General features: G+C 38.3%; 1 protein-coding gene across 1 annotated transcript; it reads left to right on the top strand.

The window, feature by feature from the left end:
• The first annotated feature begins 310 nt into the window (after positions 1–310).
• LOC100891112 lies at positions 311–22211 on the top strand. The gene is made up of 6 exons (XM_030982814.1): positions 311–1420; positions 10157–10510; positions 11206–11742; positions 15268–15408; positions 18928–19003; positions 19528–22211. Exons 1-6 carry the CDS (start codon positions 1324–1326, stop codon positions 20741–20743), a joined length of 2421 nt encoding a protein of 806 aa, XP_030838674.1. The 5' UTR covers positions 311–1323; the 3' UTR covers positions 20744–22211.
• The last annotated feature ends 251 nt before the right edge of the window (positions 22212–22462 follow it).

Genomic DNA, 22462 nt, shown 5'->3' with positions numbered 1-22462 from the left:
CGACTCTACGGAAGGAATTAACTTGGTTTAGAGGGATGACCGACCGTCCTTCTTCATGTCTCTGTGTTACATTAACTTGGACCATCACCGAGTTTTCCTTGCAAGAAGCCACTAACTGTTTGGACAACTTGTTTGGTGTGCGTGTGTGATCAGCGAAGTTGAACTCTTTTCAAAAGTACATCCGTACATGTTCTATTTTATCATTTTCCTATCAGCTACGTTGATAATAGTGCAGCATGCTGTATTTGTATTTTTCAGACGTGATGACGTAACCGGAAAATACGGGATTCGATCACGACATGACAAATAAAAGGACGTCGGCGCTGGAACGTTTGGATATAATACCGACCAATTACCCCCTTGTGTTAGGCCAAATATTCATCAGGTTATAATTGGAGCATGGACATGTTTCAATCAGTTTATCGAACTCGGTTTGCAAATCTCAAAAGTTATAACGATACAGCGATAAAGTCTGCGTGAACATCTTCGCGCCGTTTTGTTTATAAAAAACGAACATCATGCGTTATAAAGTAAGCATCTAATTAACATCTTTGTGTGATCTGGACATGATGCATTCGATAGACATTATAAAATTAGCATCTCTGTGCGATCTGGTGTATTTCAATGAGCTATATCATGCAATAGCAAATTTCTAACAAACTCCAACTACATGTAAATCGCTGAGAATTTTCGCTTGAGTTGGAAATTGAACCGTAAACGCACCGACCTTTGTTGTGTTTAACCATTCATATGCTGCATATAATACTCTGACTTGGGAATGGACAATACATCACCATTGTAAAACAAGAGACGAACACTTTGCAAAAAACTTTTGTGAACATACCGAATTTCATATTGAGATGTCATAGCTGTGAAGAACCAGTCCTAAAGAGGAATCTTTTACGTATACGTCGCGAACTCCCACCTCCAAGCTCTACCAAAGATACTTTCTTTTTTGGATAATAGTAGGATTATCCCGTTATGCATGGTCAGAACTGGAAGCGCTAACTCTTTAAATTGGACACTTAATGTCTTACTTATAGTTATAGCCACAATAGACACGGTGACCAACCGCAGATCGGAAACTTTTAAGCTTCTTCAAAGAACAACGACGGCTTAAGGGTACTTGGAATTATACAAGGAGTAACCGTTGTGTTACTTGAAGCTACATTATGACGGATTTTGATCAGAAATCTACAGAACGCTACAATTAGAACCGAGACCTTTATCAAAGTGTGCGTGTCATCATTGTGACGTGTTAAAGGCCAATGTGGTTTTTCGTTGGAATTAGAAAAAGGAAGTCCTTGTGATCTTTATGGAGATATGGAGCGAGCCAAAAATACAATAATGTACCTCTTCCTATCTTTGACATTTACTCTTCTGGTGGCACCGGCCCTCGTTGCGTCACAGGTGAATTCTAGTAAGTATAGCGCGTCATCCCCCTACCCCTCCCACTCACTAGAATACACTGATTCATTAAAACACCTTTACTCTTCCGTACACATAATGAACGAAAACAGAAACTGGTAAATGCACTTGTTATGTCACTGACCCCCCCCCCCCCCCCAATCACACCAACCTCTTTCAATGGGGATGCAGACCCCTTACTATTGGCAAGGTGGGGGTGGGAGGGGGTAACAAAATATATGAGAGCGGGGCGTTCTCGGAGGCCTGTACAAGTTGGAAAATGAAAGGAACTTTTCATGGGTGAACTTATTTGTATTTCTTAGTTTTATTAAAGTCTATAAGATTCAGTTTTACAATCCTCTTAGTACCACATATATTTCCGAGATTAAAACATGAAATCTCGGCTATAGAAATTAATTCATCAATGTATTGTCACCAATACAATGGAGCTGTATGATTACTTGTCAAATTATTCAACCCATATCAATATTCTTAGAAATATTACATTTTATTTAATATCAGGCTGACGCTATTTCTCTTTAACAGAGTTTTGTTTTTCTTTTAATCATTCTTACGAAATACATTATTATTCCCTATTCAACTTAATACACTTATTTCAAAGACTAATGCAGAATAAATTGCAGAATGCAATATGAACGAAGTCATATGATATAACACTTTTTGTTTAATCTCAAGAGCCTAACTTGTTCGGTATACACAGAAAAAAAGGCTACCAGATGATTTTGAGTAGCTAAAAATCTAAATAAACTTTTGAACTTTCAAGGAATGTGATAGAACTGAAAACTCAATAATAAAATTCTGAGGCTATGAAAATCTCATAAACCTGATACGAAGCAGTCTAAATTCTCTGGTTCCAATAAACTTAATCCCTGTCTGAAGTCCCATTACAGCCCTGTAAAAACCAATAACAATATATTGATATATGTGTATACGATTGGCAATACGCATTCCTAACACACGTTGTAAATTTTTCAATCACGCTCAGGACATATTTCCTTATTGTCCTGGGCTATTCATACATATCTTTATTGAGCAACCGCACCGTCGAACTTGCATATCAATCATACAATATGAACGGTGATAAAGGAAGTGAGTAGAATAGAGTACAACAAGATGCCTCAAAAGAAAGCAAACAAAAGATAGTACGACACACCCACTTGCGAAAAGACGATCTGCGATCAGTTTCTTTTAAACAAAATCAAATTTCTAACTTCAATCCGGTTTCAACCCTAAATCATGGGTAAGATTGTATATGCACAAGTCTGAATATAATGAATTATGCATAACGTACTATCTGCAATCTCTAAACATCCCAATCGTTCTATGGGTTGGATTATTGGTTTATTTTCCGTATGAACGAAAGAAATAATTCAACAATAATAAAAATTAAAAGAAATTTAAAGATTACGACTAGATTGTTCTATTCACAGTCATTAACATAATGGCTCCGCTCTTTCTTCAGGTAGTCTAGAAATTATGAATAGAAAACAAAATAAAAAAGGACACTTTAATTTTGAAAAAGCCGTGAACATGAGAAAACTGATCCTCAAATAAAAATGGATAATTTTTATCCGACCTAGGTCCATGATATGCATGATTATGCATTGAGTGGGAGAAAATTGGTTTCATAAGGGGTTCTAGAAGGACCCCCCCCCCCTCCGAAAAAGACCCTCAAGCCCCCCCCCCCCCCAAAAAAAAAAAATATAAAAAAAAGAAGAAGAAAAAAAAAAATATATATATATATTCTTTGAGAACTGCGCCTCAATTATTATCTGGTTTCATAATTATCTTTAGGCTCACACAATAGCCCTCCCTATTACGTATTCTACTGTACGTAACGATATGAAACCAATATCTACTGGTGCAATGAACTATAAAAAGGATCCAGTTATTCAAATTGTTTAGAGGCACGTAAGGTCAAGTATATTATTCTGTTTTCATTTTCTTGACACACCCTGAGGTTGTTATATTCTTTTTCGACCGAGCCTACGCTGCTTACCCCTCTAAGTATTAGAAGAACTTTGTCAGCCTCACGAAAATCTGTTTTTGTTATTGCCCAAATCCCTTTAAATTGTGAAATTTGATTTCATGGCTCACAGCCATTATACATTATGGAGGTCAACGTGGTTATTGGTACAGCATATATTTTCAAAGTACCAGTTTGGGATTCTCAAATGTTTAAAATATTGTGAATTTGTTTGCAACTTTATTTTCTTGGGGTGTGGTGGAGCTTTGACTAAATGCATGGACCTACTAATATAACAAAGGAAATCGACATCCTTGATATACTACGAAATAATGACAATCTAACACAATTGATGTATGAAATTAATAACAAAGATGATAAACCTATGCTAAACCTATTCTAAACCCGATTGAAAACAAAGCCATAAATCCATATTTTAAGTTGACGATACGTGGTCAGAAGCAAATATCTAATCACCATAATATTGTCAATCAAGCAAACTTTTTTTCTTCAATTTGAGCTTACATGATCATCACAGATATTAATCGATCTTAGTCCCAAAAGGAATGTTTTCCGTTGTTTACAATGAAAGCTGTTTAAGGCTTCACCTTTAATATATTCGTTTTCGGTCCACGACTCAATACCTAGCCCAAGGCTTTTGGGAATAGAAAATTAAAGCTTTCATTGAAAGAATCATTTGTTAGAGGAGAGATTCTACAAGAGTACAAAGCAAACAGAACTGAAAGGTTTTTACCACAGAAGTGGGAAGATCGAGCTGTTTTGTGATGAATAGTACAAAGGTTTTTTTTTATTCTAACGCGAACAGAATCTATCAGGATACACACAAACACTTTTCCATCAACCAGTCTAACCGAGGACAAAAGGTCCCCGGATGTTTAATTATTCCAAACAGTGTATGATATTTTGAAACTATGTTATGATAAGGAAAATATAGGATGTATACCGCGATTCCTGTATTCTTCTTATGTTATTTGGGAATTACATTTGGATATTAACAATTTTTCCATTGCGTTGTTTTGAGTTCAACTTGTTCTAGTTTTATATCAGGTATTTACGATATACTATCTGTATATGTAAACAGCGTAGGGCCTTATTAGCAGACAGAATACAACATTTCACTTTGTTTAAGAATGAAACATAGTTTTCTCAAACACGAACACACAATGTATTAATCACTGATCTGTACAAAAAAGACAATCGTAGTGATCAGTGGTGTTAATTCACACACAATCACTTATTATATCTACCAGTCTTTCCGAGGATAAACAGTGCCCGGATGTATGTTTGTAAACAATGTTTAATTATACTATTATGCTCAGAAGGTTATACTATTTTTCGGATGTAAATACAAATGTGTTTGTGTAACATTTCACAGTCCATGAACGCACTTTACACCACAATGGTTTATGATGTCACGCTATTGTGAAATGTAATCATGCAGTGATTGACGGCTAGACAATCAGAATTATATCTACTAAAACTGTATTTCAATGAACGAGGGATATACTTTATAGGTCTGTCATGTCTGTGTCATTATACTGTTATACCCATAAATTTATGATTTATTTCGGATGTAAATACAAATGTGTTCGTGTAACATTTCACAGTCCATAAACGCACTTTACACCACAATGGTTTGTCATGTCACGCTATTGTTAAATGTAATCATGCAGTGATTGACGGCTTGACAATCAGAATTATATCTACTAAAGTTGTATTTTAATGAACGAGAGATATACTTTATAGGTCTGTCATGTCTGTGTCATTATACTGTTATACCCAGAAATTTATGATTTATTTCGGATGTAAATACAAATGTGTTTGTGTAACATTTCACAGTCCATGAACGCACTTTACACCACAATAGTTTGTGATGTCACGCTATTGTTTTACACAAATTGAATCATACAGTGATTAGCGGCTTGAACAATTTGTATTATATCTACTAAAATTGTAATTCAATGAACGCGAGATATACTTTATAGGTCTGTCATGTCTGTGCTATATATTTCTCGATTTCGATACAACGATTAATATGAAAGAAAGAAATGTTGAAAAAAGTTGAGTCTGGGTCGTTCTCATTTCAGCGACTGAGAATTAACCTTATAACACAGAATACGCAAAGACAGGCCAGTGGAATAGAAATATAATGGAGATTCGATACATACTTCAATTTAAGTAAAATTGATGATTGATGACAAGGAGAGATGCCTGTTTCGGCGAAAAATGAAGATATATACTATCAGCTGGTGAGAATATTATTTGAAAAAATGATGAGCCGTCATTATGACATTTATGAGAGATGGCAAAAAGAAAAGAGATAGAAGAAAATGAGAGAAAAGAAGGCATTTTAGAGCTGATTAAAGACAGGTCTAAATCCCCCATCGTTTAGTCCCATGCAACTGCGGACATTCTTAATCGAGCGAATCTAAGCTAGACAGGTCTAAATCCCCCATCGTTTAGTCCCATGCAACTGCGGACATTCTTAATCGAGTGAATCTAAGCTAGACAGGTCTAAATCCCCCATCGTTTAGTCCCATGCAACTGCGGACATTCTTAATCGAGCGAATCTAAGCTAGACAGGTCTAAATCCCCCATCGTTTAGTCCCATGCAACTGCGGACATTCTTAATCGAGTGAATCTAAGCTAGACAGGTCTAAATCCCCCATCGTTTAGTCCCATGCAACTGCGGACATTCTTAATCGAGCGAATCTAAGCTTTCTAATCAGAGGATTGTTGTACTTTATCCTTTACTTCCGAATAAGAAGAATATCAATGTCTCCTTACTGACCTCAATTTGTAGGTTCATTTGCTAAATCTAGAGTTATCCGCTTATGTAATCAGACTCAGAGGATCACGGTTCGATTCATTATAGTTGATAAACCGTTGAAATATTCAATTCATTCTTTAACAATGATAATACAGTCATCGTAAATGCCAACGATATGACTGTGTGTTGTACCATGTGTTATTTGTGAATATTCCTTGCATTTATACATTTATGCAGTTCTATGTCGTCAAATTGTGGACCTTGGACAGTTGGACTATGGATCACGTGGTTCGCAGATCGATTCTCACTGCGCGCGCGCGCGCGCGCGTGTGTGTGTGTGTGTATATATATATATATATATATATATATGTATACATATTATGTCCTTTGTTAAGACATTAATCTACATTTGCCACCCTCCACCCACGTGTTAACTGGATACCGGTAAGAGGGGATTCTTTGACACAGGCACACGCAACACTCGCGCACACGTGCATCCATACACATGTATATACATGTATATACACTCAGTGGGGAAAAAGAATGTGTGTTCTATTTATAATCAAGATTTTTCAATGAATAACTAATTTGAACTTGTCTTTCATATTATATCAACAAAATAATAAACCTCTTTAAGAAATATGCAATTTGAATCATATTATTCACGCATAAGTGAGCTTAGCTATATAACCCTTAATGAATATCTGAAAGAAAATTACAAAGTGGGCCATTCTGGCCATACAAATGTTAATAAGCATTTCCTTCTTGTATATTCAAATTACACTATGAAGACAAATACTGTTTTCACACTGGCAATATTTTGCTTAACCCCGTACTATAGGTGGGGTTAAGGGGGGGGGGGGGTCTTAGCCCCACCTATAGTACGGGGTTAAGCCTATTCCACTTTCTGTTCAGACTGGTTTTTACCAAAGTGGGCTAAAGTTGGCTAACCCCACCTATAGTACGGGGTTAACTAACCCTGCAAAATAGCAGGGCTAACTCCGCAATTGTGGTGCTAACTCCTGCTAACCCCGCAATTGCGGTGCTAAGCAAATGAATGAGAACATAAACGAAAAATAGTCCGGTACTACGCAATGGAGCGTATCGCAGCTGGCCAGATGCGAAGTATGTCCTATCATAACATACACGATATCCGGGGTTAACGAAATGCAGTGAGAACAGCGGGAATTTTCTTATTCCGGAATAGGCGCTAGTACGGGACTAAAAACAGCGAGTGTGAAAAGCCAAAAAAAATAGTCCGGGGTTAAGGATAGTACGGGGCTAAGCAAAGTACGGGGTTAAGCAAAACCAGTGTGAAAAGAGTAAAAGAAATCTCGAGAAACATGAAAGGAAAGACATCTTGCACATGCTGGTCAAAACCTTGCAGTCCTTATAGACTACAGTTGACATCCAGAGGTCAACTCTCCTCATTATTACTCATCCTTCGTTTTCATTTTAGAACAATATCATACATACTATTTCTATCATCCCAATGATTACTCACATTTTGTCAATATAATCCATTAAACTTGCCGATGATATGATATTCAAAATAAAGATCACATAATTGTAAAGAAATTGTTTTCATAAATGAATCCGTCATGGATCTAGCCAGGTATGCGGCTAGTCATTGTTCACAATGACCAAACATCCCCATTAAGTCAATATTGCATGAAGAGATTATCAACGTATAAACCAAAAAGAACCCGACCATGGATGATGACCGATCCGAAAATTTGTCTAATAATTAACGTTTTTATTCAAATAGAAACCTCAACTTGAACTTAAATTCTTTTATAGTGGCATCACCCGCAGGAGCGTAGTTAGAGGTATATAGCAATAAATATAATTTGCAATTGTACTTTAATAGTGCAGTACACACAAGTAGAACCAACAGTAGACTGTAGCAATTCTTGGGTGTGTTATGTGTCTGGCCAGCTTTTAGACATTTAGGCCCTACAGGCTTAACTTGCATGATTTTCGCTACAATTTTAGTTGAAGGTGATCAAGACTTCTCAAAGCCTTACCCAAATTGAGCGTTAGATTTTCCAAAGGTCGATCAGACGTGTAATTATCCTCCTGTTGGGCAGTTTTTACCCAAATATTTTTACTTGTAATTTTACGGAAGAAACTAGTGCAACAGTCCAACTTACTGTGATAAATGTTTTAGTAAAGATAATGCTCTTCCATGATTTGCAATTTATGACAACTGTATATAGAAATCATAATTGTATTTAGTCGCTTATCTCGAAGTAAAAAGGACATCCTTGATTAGAATAGTACATGTACATCACAGTACAATGACACGATCCATCATAAGCTTGCGAAGTTTTGCAGAATATATTTTTTGTAGTTCATTTGTGGTAAATTCCTTTTCAATCTTTCATTCTTCCATTTTCATTGTGTCCAACAATTCTAAAATCCATGACATTTTTGTGGCTTCATCGAGAATGGTATAATTATAGGGCAGCGTTCTGACTACATGAGAAGAGTAAGGGCTTAAGTCCATCGCAATTGTTTTGAGTTATTAGGGGGTAAAAAAATCTTTATAAGTTTAAGAGACAATCTTTTTGATCTTCATATCTTGAATAAATATAATCATGTATCAATGATTCCCTTAATAGTTTTAAACTTTTCTAGAAATTTTAAGTTTTTCATAATAACTGAAAACTGTTTTCATGGACTTGAGTCCTTCTTCTTCTACTCATGTATTGAATTGTACCTGATTATTAGGCCATTCAACCAGACACAATGAATGAAAAAGAAATTGACGAATTTATTTCCAGTGCTGGGCTAATTTATTTTGTTCACGCATAGTTTGAATCGTTTTCTGCTCGTCCATTTATGATATTTATCGAGCAAAGAATCACCATATTCACTAGGCCATGGTTTAAAGGGCAGTTAAACTACGCTTAATAGTCGTGAGAATTTAAAAAGAAAGGTGTTTCCTTTTTTAGGTTTGTCTTTTTTTGTTTTTAAAGCAAGCTAGGTCAACGTGGGCGGGTTATGATTAATGAATTATGATCATTCATTCCCTCTGAAAATACTGATTTAGTTAGCTCTAAAAGTTACTCTTCCACATCAGTATGAAAAAATACTTTGCTAAATTTTCATAATGCAGAACAAGAAGAGTTATGGCTTTGAGAATGAGAGAACTTATGGAAATCTTTCGAATTTGTAGTTATAACAAAAGGACAAAGTTGGAATTATATTCTCGAAAATTTTAGCTTCATAAAAGTAGAAATATGACAGAAACAGGTTGATGAATATGTGATCAAAAACAGATTCGTTTATTTTTTTTAAAGTTATGAATTCTAAAAAAAAGATGCAGTTAATCAAACACAAATTGGCAACTATGTGAGGCATCATGCGAACATATTGGAAAGGAGCTCGCATGATACATCACATTGTTGCCAATTTGTGATACACCTGTAACAGCTTCCAAAATTAATAGCTTTCCTATTTCTAATTTTTGCTCAACCTTTCGATCACTACCTTTTTCTCTTATTTTTCTACTTTTATTAAAAACAACTTAATAACAGCTTGGACATCCCCTGTAATGGCTCCCTGCAATTCTCACTTTTCTATTCTCATAACGCCCTGGGTACAAAGAGTTAAATACAAATGAATGTCTTGCGAATGATAATACTGTGAATAACCATTCGGACCATGGCTTGGGGTAGATGGTTCCTTAGCCCGTTGCAGGTTGAGGTGTCATTCCGATGGCGTTATTCCCTGCCATACTAGCCCCCGGTGGCAAACAGCCCAATGCACTAGTCATCTAAGAAAATGTTTGAGTCGTTCATTTTGTATTCACTGCGGTTACGACTGTCTGTTTTAATAAGTAAAAAACACCGCAAATCGCTGACGCAGTCCTGCGTCACCACATAACGCCTCTTGTACAACCCACACAAATAGTCTTTTAGCAGCTTTATTTTCTCTTTTATCCTATTTTATTTTTCCTTTTACAGCTTTGATCACAAGCAAAGGTTGCTACTATGATAACTTCGAATACGATGTTCTTCCGGACCTCATCAAATGCGAAAGCGCCCTCCATCAGTCATGTAGTAACACATGTAGTCCCAAAAAGCCGTATTGCCAATCAAATGACATGACAATGGAGCTCTGTTTTCAAATATGCACCAATCAGAACGCGCGTTACTTCGGGCTACAGGACGGCAGCCAGTGTCTCTGTGGTGGGGCTTTCGCGCCTTATAATTCGAGAGGCGCGCCGTCGGAAAGTTCGGCCTGCAGCAAGAACTGCACGGGTGACCCGGGACAGATGTGCGGAGGAGGCTTTGAAATACTCGTCTATGAAATCAAAGGTATGAATAATTATTTGTTGTCAATACGAACTCCAAACTACGATGGTGTGCACAAGAAAGTTGTCGAAATCACCACTGATTAAAGTGAAATACATAAACAGAACGATATCGGGCATACAGAGTCAGAATGAGGATTTAGCATGTGCAAAATGTAAATGAATTTACGAGAACAACCTAAAAGAATAGTGATGATATTATGATAAGACAACACAGACATACAGGCCCGAATTCACGAAGGAGGTTTGTCGACAAACCTAGGTTTATGTGCGTCATATGACGCATTTCGATCCGTTTCAGACCAAGGTTCAGACAAACCTTGGTCTGAAACGCGTCAAAACGCGTCATAATTATGACGCACATAAAGTCTACAAACCTCCTTTGTGAATTCGAGCCAAATTATCGGATGCAGAGAAGCAGAAGAATGTCAGTCGTAATTTAGGAAAGGATTTGACATTTAAATCATTCAGAGCTCATGTTGCCCTTCCACCTAATAACCAATAAGAATATCAAAACATTGTTTTTACAATGACTCATAACTTCTAATTGCTGTCTCAAGCCTGATAAGGCGAAGTATAACGCAAATTACGCAACTGAATTAATCTTATGCGACTGACCTAGAGGACATCGACCTTATGGGCGATATGAAGCTATAGTTTCCATAAGATTATTTTTTTCTTTGTGTCGATCCTACACAGATCCTGCGTCGGACTGCTTCCATCCGGGTTACCTCAATGTCCGTGAAGACATCTACCCACCGGTCAATCAAGAAGACTTCCTCATTAACGAGACTCTGGACTACAGCACCATTTGCCAATCACCTAGCAGCTTAACTGGTACACCGACAATCACCTGCACAGAAAACGACTGGTCGGGGCCTCTTCCGGTGTGTACCATTCGCTGCTCGCCGCCCGATCCGAGGCCGTACGTTGATTTTGAACAGGTGACGGCCGAGAGCTTCGACATCGGCGAAACGGTGTCGTACACGTGCTTGGGAAATACGACAACTTCTAACACCGAGTGTGATCCCACAGGGTTGTGGTTACCCACCGTCTGTCCAGTGATGTGCGCAAAGACGGCCTTGCCACCAGGGGGCGCACTCGCAACTTCCTCAAATTATGACTATTTTGCCGTGGGGGTGCTCGTAGATTTCGTATGCGATGGAGTGTTTTTAAGTTTTGCGTTCGAGTGTGGAAATTCTGGAAGTTGGAATATAACAAGTTTTACGTGCCCAGGTAAGTGAAATCAGGATTATTAATTTGCAAGACGTGTCATTGTCGTGTTTTATTTCTCTCTTTATTTTTTTCTCTACCTATCTCTCTTTTTTCAATCATATTGATGCATTCCTTCACCATGATATTCGGGGTCTGTAGTAGACCCATTACAAATTTTACTTGATTCGGGGGGGGGGTGTGAAGGGGCTTCTCCACCCTATTATATGCTGCATACGCCACTGATTCCTATTGCTAGAGAAGTATTTTTATCTTTAGAATTTAGTCATGACCAGTTTGTTTCCTTCACAGTCATGTATGTCTGTGTAGTTTCCTCCTTACCCTATGGGAGTACCTGAATCACATTATGTCAGCGGGGAAAATTGAACATTCGTGTGGCTAATGAAAGGAGGGCGTGTTGAAAAGGAAGGTCAAAAAACTTTAAATGACATTTGCTTGGTTTGCAAAACACGAACTGGAAATGATAAATCTCTCTCTCGATCTCTCTGTCCCGATATCATGTCTGTACAGTCTGTCTCCAGTGACGTAGCTCCAGGAAGCACGCACACTCTCCCTCGAAAGAGGGAGAGAGAAAGAGAGAGAGAGAGAGAGAGAAATGGAGAGGGGGAAACAAGACGTTATGATCCCTTCCATACCTTTCCTTCGCTATTTGAATTTAGCCGCCCAACCCAATATTTATTTCCATTGTACCCCCCCCCCCCCACCTCCGCCCAACCTTCATGACTAGTGTGCCCTCATTGGCTGGACCCGCGCTTCGAAACTTTCTGCCAATCCCTTCTCTCTCCTCTCCCTCTCTCTCTCTGTTGCTCTCTCTCTCTCTCTCTCTCATTCTCCCTCTCTCTCTCTCTCTCTCTCTCTCTTTCAATCTCTCTCTCAAAAAACCCTTTCCTTCCAATCAATCTCCGTCTCTTTTCCCTCTATCTCTTTGTACATTTAAAAAACAAATCAGCAGCAAAACGTGGACCCAAACACGTCAAAAGTTTACGTTGAATCAAATGAACTCCGCTGACAGATGATTTTCGAACTGTCGTTTGTAGACCATATCCTACGCACCTCCCTTCCCGTATGAATCATACATAAACATCTTACCCCTCGTAAACCTAGCTTTCAAGAAACGTGGGATGCCAAGGAACTAGATGAACCTCCTTTTTCGCATTCCTTCTTTGAAAACAATCTAAGCTTTTTTTTCCCGCGTCTATTCCGTGGTCTTATATAAACGCAATTAGAATCGTTTTTGCTGTCCATACACGATTATGTCACATTTTGCACAAAATTATGAGAAAATGTGATAACGTTTCGCTGTCCAAACGGTGTTCGATGTTAAGTCGTGTTTTTGCAAGGCAGAGTGGATGCATATTGCCCTTTTAGACAGCTAAATGAGACGACATTTCGCTGTCCATGAGGTGTCTAACACACGCACGCTGACATATACTTATTTATATATTTTGCTGTTCACACGATCGATGGCAATTGTCACGCAGTGCTTTTGAGCACATTGTCACGCCAAGGTACTTGACACTGTTACGACAGTTCGCTGTTCCCTTGATGTCAGTAATTATATACTGCGCTTATACGCACATTCAAATACTAGTAAAATATGAGATATCTCACATTTTATGGACAGCGAATATTAATACTGATTCAAATCAAATCAAATCATGAAAAAAAAACTCTACTTGAGAAAAAAAAAAACTCCTAGTCGATTTCGTGCAATCAGTTACTTGGTAACGTCCATTGGATACATTGATATTATGGGCATATGGGCATAAAATGAGACTTCATTCGTCTCAACTCCAATGACATTATGCAAAGTTCCTATACTCTACGGGCCATATAGTCGAATTATGATAGACAGAGAGGGGTGATGAGAGATTTTTGATAATAATAATTATAGTTCGTTCTTATATTGCGCATTTCAGGACCGCAGGCCCTGTCAAAGTGCCTTACAGATATATTTTATTACCCCGGTCATCGAATTCAGGCTTATCCGCACACAATGTTTGCACATTCTCCACTCCTTGGGGAGCGCACGCTTGCTTAACGTGTACACAGTCCACCAACACTTGTGAATTTTAGGTTTTCCTCGTTTATTGGTGAAGACCTCATTGCTATAGTGGAGAGGGAGGAACAAATCTCACACGCAGGAGGTAGATTAATAGCTTCCTGCAGACTGTATCAATATAATCAAAATGGTATAGTGACCTCCGAAATGGGGAGCAATTGTCTGCCTAACTTTTAAGGGTCGGATAGAGGATAGGATATATCCGTACCATACTTGTAATTATCGTGAAAATCGCTGTAACATAGGCTTACATGTTCACCAATGCCCTTGTCGGGATGATATGAATTGTTAGGTTTTTTTTTAACTCGAGGTAGCCACATCAGTATTAACTGACCCTGAAACTATTAATACCTTAGCATTGCCAGAAAATAATTTAACACACCAGGGGGTGTTTCACAAAGTCTAAGATCGACTTTAAGTTGGACTTAACTATGGCGCGGGCCATAACTATGATAATTCATTATTGAAGGAAAGAAGATTATCTAAAGATCGTAATTAAGAGACCAATAGTGAGAGCAACCAGTGGCATGAATGGCCTGCCATAGTTAATTCCAACTTAAAATCAATCTTAGCCTTTGTGAAACACTCCCTTGGGCACCAGGGACAACAATAGACAAAAACAACTTAATATCCAAGGAGTATGCATTGGGTAAGGATTGAACCCGGGACCTTTCGTACGAGAGTCAAATAGCCCTGACCATTATTATACCATGGTACCCCCCACCTTTAAGGTTTTGCCTATCTACGCCCTCCCAGACCAGCTTTATCGCTTCTCTACAGGATGTTCAGCAAGCTGCGATTACTTTTACACATCAACATTACTGAACAGTAGTTGAACAACGTGGCTGATTGGGAATTCGTGCTCTGTCGTTTTTTTTGCGGTATGCGGTGGTTTAACGGTTTCGTCGAAAAAGTTTCCAGACGCATGGGTTAAAACATGGACCTACTAGTTAAAAGGAGATTTTGTTGATCAACGGTGACTAGTTTTTTGGGTAATTTTGACTTATTTTCCAGTTTGCAGGTGTTTGTGGTGAGCTTATTCATAGTCGGTGTACAGCAGGGGCAAGGTCGCAAGGATTATCAGTGACATCTTCACCTGTCCCTCTCCTCCTCCTCTGTCTCTCTCTCTCCCTCTCTCTCTCTCTCTAACCCACACACACACACACACACACTCACACGCACATTCGCACATACACACTTTTTTCATGTACTCTCTTCCTACCCTTCACCTTCTATTTTTATCCCAACATCTTTCATTTTGTTCCCCATTCCATCTTTTTCTAATATACTCTCCAGACCCCCTCCCCCCCCCTTTTTTTTTTGTTTCTTCTCTTTTCTTCACTTTCTTCACTACCTCTGGTTGAAACGTATCGGAATTCCATTTTTTTCTTGTCATGGAGTGGAACTATACTGCATTCTTCTCGTATTGGCTTAACATCGCCTACGTTCTAACTTGTTATCCATAGATACCATGACAACGGCATCATCTCCTCCGACCACACCTAGCAACGACCTACCTACGACTATCAAAGTTGATAGGACCATGACTAGCCTAGAAACCACTGGATCTACTACGGCGGGAGTCGGCGGACCGAGTGGATCGAAAGGTATGATACGTTGCTTATTCTATTAACGATAATATTAATGATAATAATTCTGTTTTTGTATAAAACGCTTTACCAGTTGCAACGTAACTGACCACAACGTTTACAGTATTGCCCTAGTCACTGGATTCTATTTCAATTCTGAACTGCACTGTACACACTTTCCACTCCTAAGGGAGCATTCCGGCCAATCACAATTTACAAGACCAACGGTTGTACAACCTTATACAGACTTTGTACATCCTATTAGATATCTCGTAATTTAAGTTTTTTAGTTTAGTGCATTTATGTTAAGGAAAGCCTTGGAAAAAATGAAATTAAAAAGTTTAAATAGACTAACCTGAGGATTTAAAAAATATGTCTTCTTTAATGGTATGATATACATTTTATAAAGATATTTTCGTACCTGAAATACCTGAAAACAACATCCAGACTGTAACTTCTTAAACCAATAAATTCTGACAAAATACGGACCCCTTGCTCCGAATCTGAAGGAATTATCCCAAATACCATTGGACAACTTCATACGGGAGTTGGTTGTCCTAAGGTGTAGTTGCCCAATGAGATAAATGGTCTAAGAAGTAATTAGGTCTGAGGGATCATGTCCTTATACATTGTAGGGGTAATTATTCTGGGAGGAATTGTCAAGGGTAGTCGTCGTCCAGTTCGGAGGGAGGTTACAGGGTGGGTATAATGGTCCATTAGGGAGATTGTGCTAAAATCTATACTACTCAATATGCAGATAAGTATTTTCGTTTTTAGTTCTATGAATATTGCCTTATAGAGCCTCAAATCGCTATTATCAGTAATGGTAGGTCGGGTTGAAAGATTGGGAAAGAGTGGTAAAGTGAATTTTTAAGAGAGGAGGCATGATAAATTACCACGTGAATCACAATTGCTATGAGATTCTTTATAAAATCAAACACGTAGCAAACCTCCTCTTTAAAGCTTATCTGCCGTAGTTTACAGCAGGGATTAGACTGCCCTGCAAGGTCACTGAACAGGTGGTTATCTCATCAACTCAGCTCTCAGTTAACATAAGAAAAAGAGGATCATGGAGGACCAATGGTCACCGATTAGGCATTGTTTGTTATTTATAGAGGGCGCAAGTAGCTACAAGTAGTGCAGTGGGCCTTTAAAAAAGTGATTATAGGTATGAATATAGAGCTGTTTGTAGCGTCAGAAGAGTCAATAGGTCTCTTATCCTTACAATCATTAATTCAAAAACGCCCTATTAGTCATTTCAAGGTAGTGAAATGCATCATTCAAGAATCTTGATTTTCAACTGAATGTGCTATTTAAACGATCCTATATAATCATGACAATCGACACGAAGGTGAATGTACTCTCTGTGGTTTTATGTTTTCGCGTATGTTTATTCAGGAACAAATCATGGCCTGTTTATTGTCATGTGGATATAACTTTGATTGATTTCTTTGTAAAGTCCGAACCTTTGAACTTCTCAAAATAAGCTGAAAAACGTTTTCAGTGAATTCGATCACATTGATCAAAGAAGGTTTTCTTTGGGATAGATCCTTGGGTGTTTCGCAAAGACTAAGATCGACTTTGAGCAGTCCATGCCACTGTTTGTCCTCTCCAATTACAGGTATTGGTCTCTCAAGGGACATACAAATCGTGGTCACAAATCTATAGAATCTACCTTTTTTGAAAGTTTACTATTTAAGAAAAAGATATTATCTGAAGATCATAATTGAGAGACCAATGGTGAGACCAACCAGTGGCATGAACAGCCTGCCATATTTAAGACCAACTTAAAGTCAATCTTAGTCTTTGTGAAACACGCCCCTGCAGTAAGTCCCAGTGTTTCCACTTCATTGAAAATATAGAAAAGCTGTAGCTGTAATCCTATCTTAATACGTACAATAAGGAAGATTGGATATGTCTCAAATCACGAATATGTGATATGATATGGATATGTGAATGTAATATTGAATTTCAATGGAAAATGATTACACTATCCAAATTAAAAAGTAAATTGATGAATTGTTAACAGTTTTATTTCTTGATAAATCGGATAATTTATGGCAAAATAATTTTGTTTTTGTTCAGAGGAATCTCTCTCTTACATCTATCAAGCATACATAATACACACCATTTTCTTGTAATCGTGACATGTGCAGCACACCTGAATATGGGGCCAAGTCTCAGGTGAAATGTTGCAAAATGCATTCTTATACCTTCATAACACAATCCATCCTCCACACAAATAACGAATTCCTCATTAACAATAAAATAATTGTAACATTTCATTTTGCCCTGGCTATATTGTCAGGTGTACTGCACATTACATGATCACATACTCATTACAGTTTGGGTACCGTCGTAAAGGGGTAGAAACAAACTTTTCAAGGATATCAACATCAAGTACGATCATACAGTAACACGAGAGATACAAACGCTGAAACTTGAAATACATGATTTTTTGAGGGGTCTGTTTATCAAAAATATATTTATTTGAATACAGCTGTAATTATAAGTTTGGTTATCATTAATCGGATCGATGTGACTAAGCCCTTTGAAACCCCAAAAGAAATCTTCATTCGATGAATTAATAATTTTCAATTTATTTATTTGTTTGTTTTGTTTGATTTTGTTTCTGCATTGTTCAACATTATAAAAAGTAATACACTGTATACAGACTAAGTACTTAAGTATTTTTAACAAAAGTCAAAATACATACACTGTATAGTATAAAACGATTACATAATTATACCTTTCAATTAACGCAAAGTTGACACATCATGTCACAATTGACAAAATAATGCAAGATAATCGAGGTAATGATTAGCTTTCTATTGCATCCGGTGTTTTGATTAGTTTGTAAACTAAAGAGGAAATAAGGAGCATGAGAAACGGCTCGGGGTTTAGCGATGACCCTGAGTTTAGGAAGCCAGAACGGAAACCCTATTTTTGGATCTCCTCAATCGGTGACGACATATGGAGGATTTTTTTAATATACAAAGGAACAAAAATCAAGACCTCGTTCACCTCTTGCTGGTTTTGTGTTTTCAGCGTCATTTCTGTATCGAGATAAACTGTAGAGTATCCCCCCACCACCACCACCACCATCACCACCACGCATCAGTATTGAATGTATATCAGTAAAATAAATTATGGTTTAATAGGCAGAGAGATAAATTAGCTATGGCTGACTATGGATGACTGTTTCCTACAGATTTTGACAGCTTTGAGGAGCTACCCAGTGTGAAAGAAAAGGACGTTAAGTAGCTCCAACTCCCATTAGGGTTGGGGGTAGGGATAGTGTTGGGATTAGGGTCAGAGTTGAGGTTTAAGGTCAGGGTTTTGATTAGGGTAAGGATTAGGGTAGGATTTATGTTCAGGTTAAGTGTAGGATTAGGGTTGGGCTTCGAATTAAGGTTAAGATGAGGGTTTATAACCTGCTAAGGGTTAGAGTTACTCCTGCGATGGGATATTCTGCAGTTAATCCTTGCATTGTTCAGATTGATCCATATTTGCTTCATTCTTGGTTATCATCGACAGGTTGGGTGATCGCCGTAGCTGTGATCGTGCCTCTTCTCATCATTCTCATCGTCATCGTAGTCATTATTTGTTATCGGTAAGAACAGATTATTTTAAGTTGAGTCGTTAGTCGTGAGTTAAGCTATTGATGAAAACAATTCTTACAAAACGCCATCTCATTTACAATGAATGTTTAAAAGGGTAAAATCTTTGCCACACAGTATCAAAGTACTAGTAATCATTTGAGATGGATTCAGAATTTTTCAAATGGATAGGTACAACTAAAATTGGAATAGATCATCGAGATTTGTTTTCTCATATTTAAGATACTTTGGATGTACAACAGTTGAATTTGGCACAGAAACACTTGATAGGGGGGGGGCTTTAAAAAAGAAAATTGCGTATTTAAGGTATGGAAGAGTAATGAACTAGTTCTCCCTGCTTCCTATAACCACCATTTAAGGTTAGGAGCAAAAGGACGACGATGGAAATATCTAGTTCTGAACAAAAGAATGCAAACTCCTCTCCGAATTCGTCGTGGCACTCTTTTAATCTCTACATACAATAATTCATTCATTAATCAATGACAATCTTTGATTTCTTTCTTGTTCATCATTTTAGGAAGCGGAAAGAGGAGCAAAATAGGAATGTCCCTCAAGTTGTGCTGGGATATATCAAGAAGAGGGGAACACTTGGTGGTACCCTAAGACGTAATCGCGACCCGGAAAAGGATCTTACAGACAACCCGGAAGCAGATTCCGAAAATGTCAAAAAGGGTGGTACACTGACTCACTCACTGAGCTCCATGAAGCAACAGTTCGTCAAGCGCGTCACATTAAACCGAAACAGACCCGAACTGCCCCCGAAGAAGAACCCGAAGAATTCTAGCTCCCGATCAGCCACGAGCAACGCCGAAGTTGGATACGTGAGTCCGAGGGCAGCCCGAACAGCGAGCGAGGTTGAGATGAGGCACCCGAACCCACCGATGAAAAGAGCTTCGGTTGTTTCTGTGGTATCCTCGGTCGACAACGGGCTCAATGAGGTTTTCAAGAGTGAATTAAGAACGAGTAGGAGCAGCGAGATGCTTGACTCGCTCATGATGGAATTCGATGGCCGGGTCAATCACGGGTACGACGTTGAAGAATCTTCGGCCAGATCGTCACCTTCTTTAGCGTCGAAGAACTCGCCGAAAACAGAACATGTGGTCATTCACACTGCGCGTCCATCTTCTCCGAAAGTCGATAAGCCGATGGAAAATGGTTTGGCGCATAATACAGACGGTAATGGAGAGACAGAATCCCTAGAAACGGCATCTGCATCGCAGCCGCAACTAACCGATGTGAAGCTTTCGAATGGTGAGGAAAACGTTATTGAACTTCATCCAGATTCACCGCCTTCTGATCGTGAGGGCGGCCCGAAAGTAAATGGAGATTCAGAAGCGACTGTGAACGGCACTCACCTCGAGGAGGAGTCACCATACGACAGTTTAGGTGAACCCAAACCAGCACCGGCTGAGATTTCAAATGTGAACGGTTCCGCGGGAGAAGGTGATTCACATCATTATGAAAGCACGATTGAGCGAAATCGACCAGCCCCGTTGACATTGAAAACTAACGGCGGGTCCGACTACGCAACATTGCCCGGACCTGAGTCGCCGCAGTACGCAACGCTGGCCGATGTGCAATCCCCAAACGGAGGGGTAGGAGCTATGGGTAGCCCTGCGACCCCAACCAAACATGATTATGTCAATGTCGGACGTGGAAACTCCGTCTCGGCGACGCGCATCTCGGAATTCCACCATCCACGGCCCCCATCCCTCCCGCCAGACTCGCCATGAGTCGTACACCCTCCCTGGATGCTATTCGTTGATGCTATGAACTTTATGAACGCTGTAAACGTCAATTACATGAACTTTCCAGTTCAAGAGTATAATGGTGCTTTTTATTCAGTAACTACAGAAAATTGTTTTCTCTTAGCTAAAGAAACAGTAAGATAGACCATCTGAACAGAAACTTTAAATTAAAAACGTTGCCCACGGGTATATTATACAAAAGATGTAGGGGCTACCTATTAAGATCCAGGAGACAATCGGGAACAAGGGTGCATCCATTTATCTTAAATACCCAAATGCCCAAGCTTATGAGCAGAGACACCAAACAGAGGAACAAAGATGTTCCAGAATTGTCGAGTAATACCTCGGTCACACTTTACCAAACCGACTCCAAACGTATTCTATTAAGAATGTAATGTTTTTTAATTTTGTTTATGTACAATAGAAATACTCTGGTTTTATTTACCCCGAGTAGCCACATGGGTGTTAATGCTGCTCTTCCTGCTGGCCTTGCAATTATTATTACTTTGATGGATAGGGGCACATTATTAGGCGTTACCAAAAAAAAAAGAGGTTGTATTGCCTATGCGACCGAACCCAAAATCTTGAAATCTACGGTCGGCTTTTTAAAAACTTTTTTTTTTGTTACCGTGTTTTAGAACAAAAATGTTTGATGAGTAAATAAAATATGTTTTAAAGCATTCAAAACAGAGGAATATCAGCCCAAAGAGGGAGAGAAAAAGAAATACTAAAGGTTGGATCGCCTTTAATTATTGAGTAACAAGAATTCAATCAGTATCCTTTCCCTAAGCTCCTAAAGCGAGCAATATGAATTTGTACTGCTGCAAGGATGTGTTATTTGTTTAAAGTTTGTGATATCCTTTTTGTTATTTCTCTTTAGATACATCTCTTTCCTTTTCTCTCTCTCTCTCTCTCTCTCTTTCAGTCTCTCTCTCTCTCTTTCATTCTCTCTCTCTCTGTGTCTCTAACTATGTCGCACCTTACCCCCTTCTCTATGTCTCTCAATCTCTCTCTCTCTCTCTCTCTGTCTGTCTCTCTCTCTCTCTTTTACTCACTAACTCTTTACCCTTTAGCTTACAATAATTGTTAAAATGAAATATTTTCTATATTCTAACACATTTTTTAAATTGCACATTAATGGTGAAAACCGTGGAAAGGAATAAACATTTTTAAGTAAAGAATTACTCAATTCATTTTTAAAGAAAATCTTGACAGTAAGATTTATTATTAATTTGTGTACTCTTTATTCGTTTGCTCAATGATTTGGTAATATACATGTATCTCTAAATCTATTTATATCAGGGTTATATTTTTGTTTGTATGTGCTCGATATTTATTCTCATTTACTTCATTTTCTTGTAAAACGTAAGCAAAATTGTTGCCAAATATTGTTCCGCTCCGTTAAATGTATTCCTGGAACAATAAAATTAGCTTTATGTCTACATAATATTCATATACTGGTGCATAATTGTGATTATTTCGTGTGTTACTTTCTTGTTTTAAGCAAACTTTTCGAATATACATGAATAAATGAATTGTGTATCTTACACCAAGAACCCACAGAAATGTTCGAAAGAGTACATTTATGTGAAGGAAAAAAAAAGAATATCACATGTGCCATAATAGAATGGTCTAAGCACTTGGCTGGGTTACGAAGGTCATGGGTTTTATTAATTTATTTCTGATATTTAGACGGGGGGACTC

This window comes from Strongylocentrotus purpuratus, unplaced genomic scaffold, assembly GCF_000002235.5.
Source record: "Strongylocentrotus purpuratus isolate Spur 01 unplaced genomic scaffold, Spur_5.0 spur5_scaffold_13, whole genome shotgun sequence".
NCBI lineage: Eukaryota > Metazoa > Echinodermata > Echinoidea > Camarodonta > Strongylocentrotidae > Strongylocentrotus > Strongylocentrotus purpuratus.
This window is presented reverse-complemented; position numbering and strand designations above follow the sequence as displayed.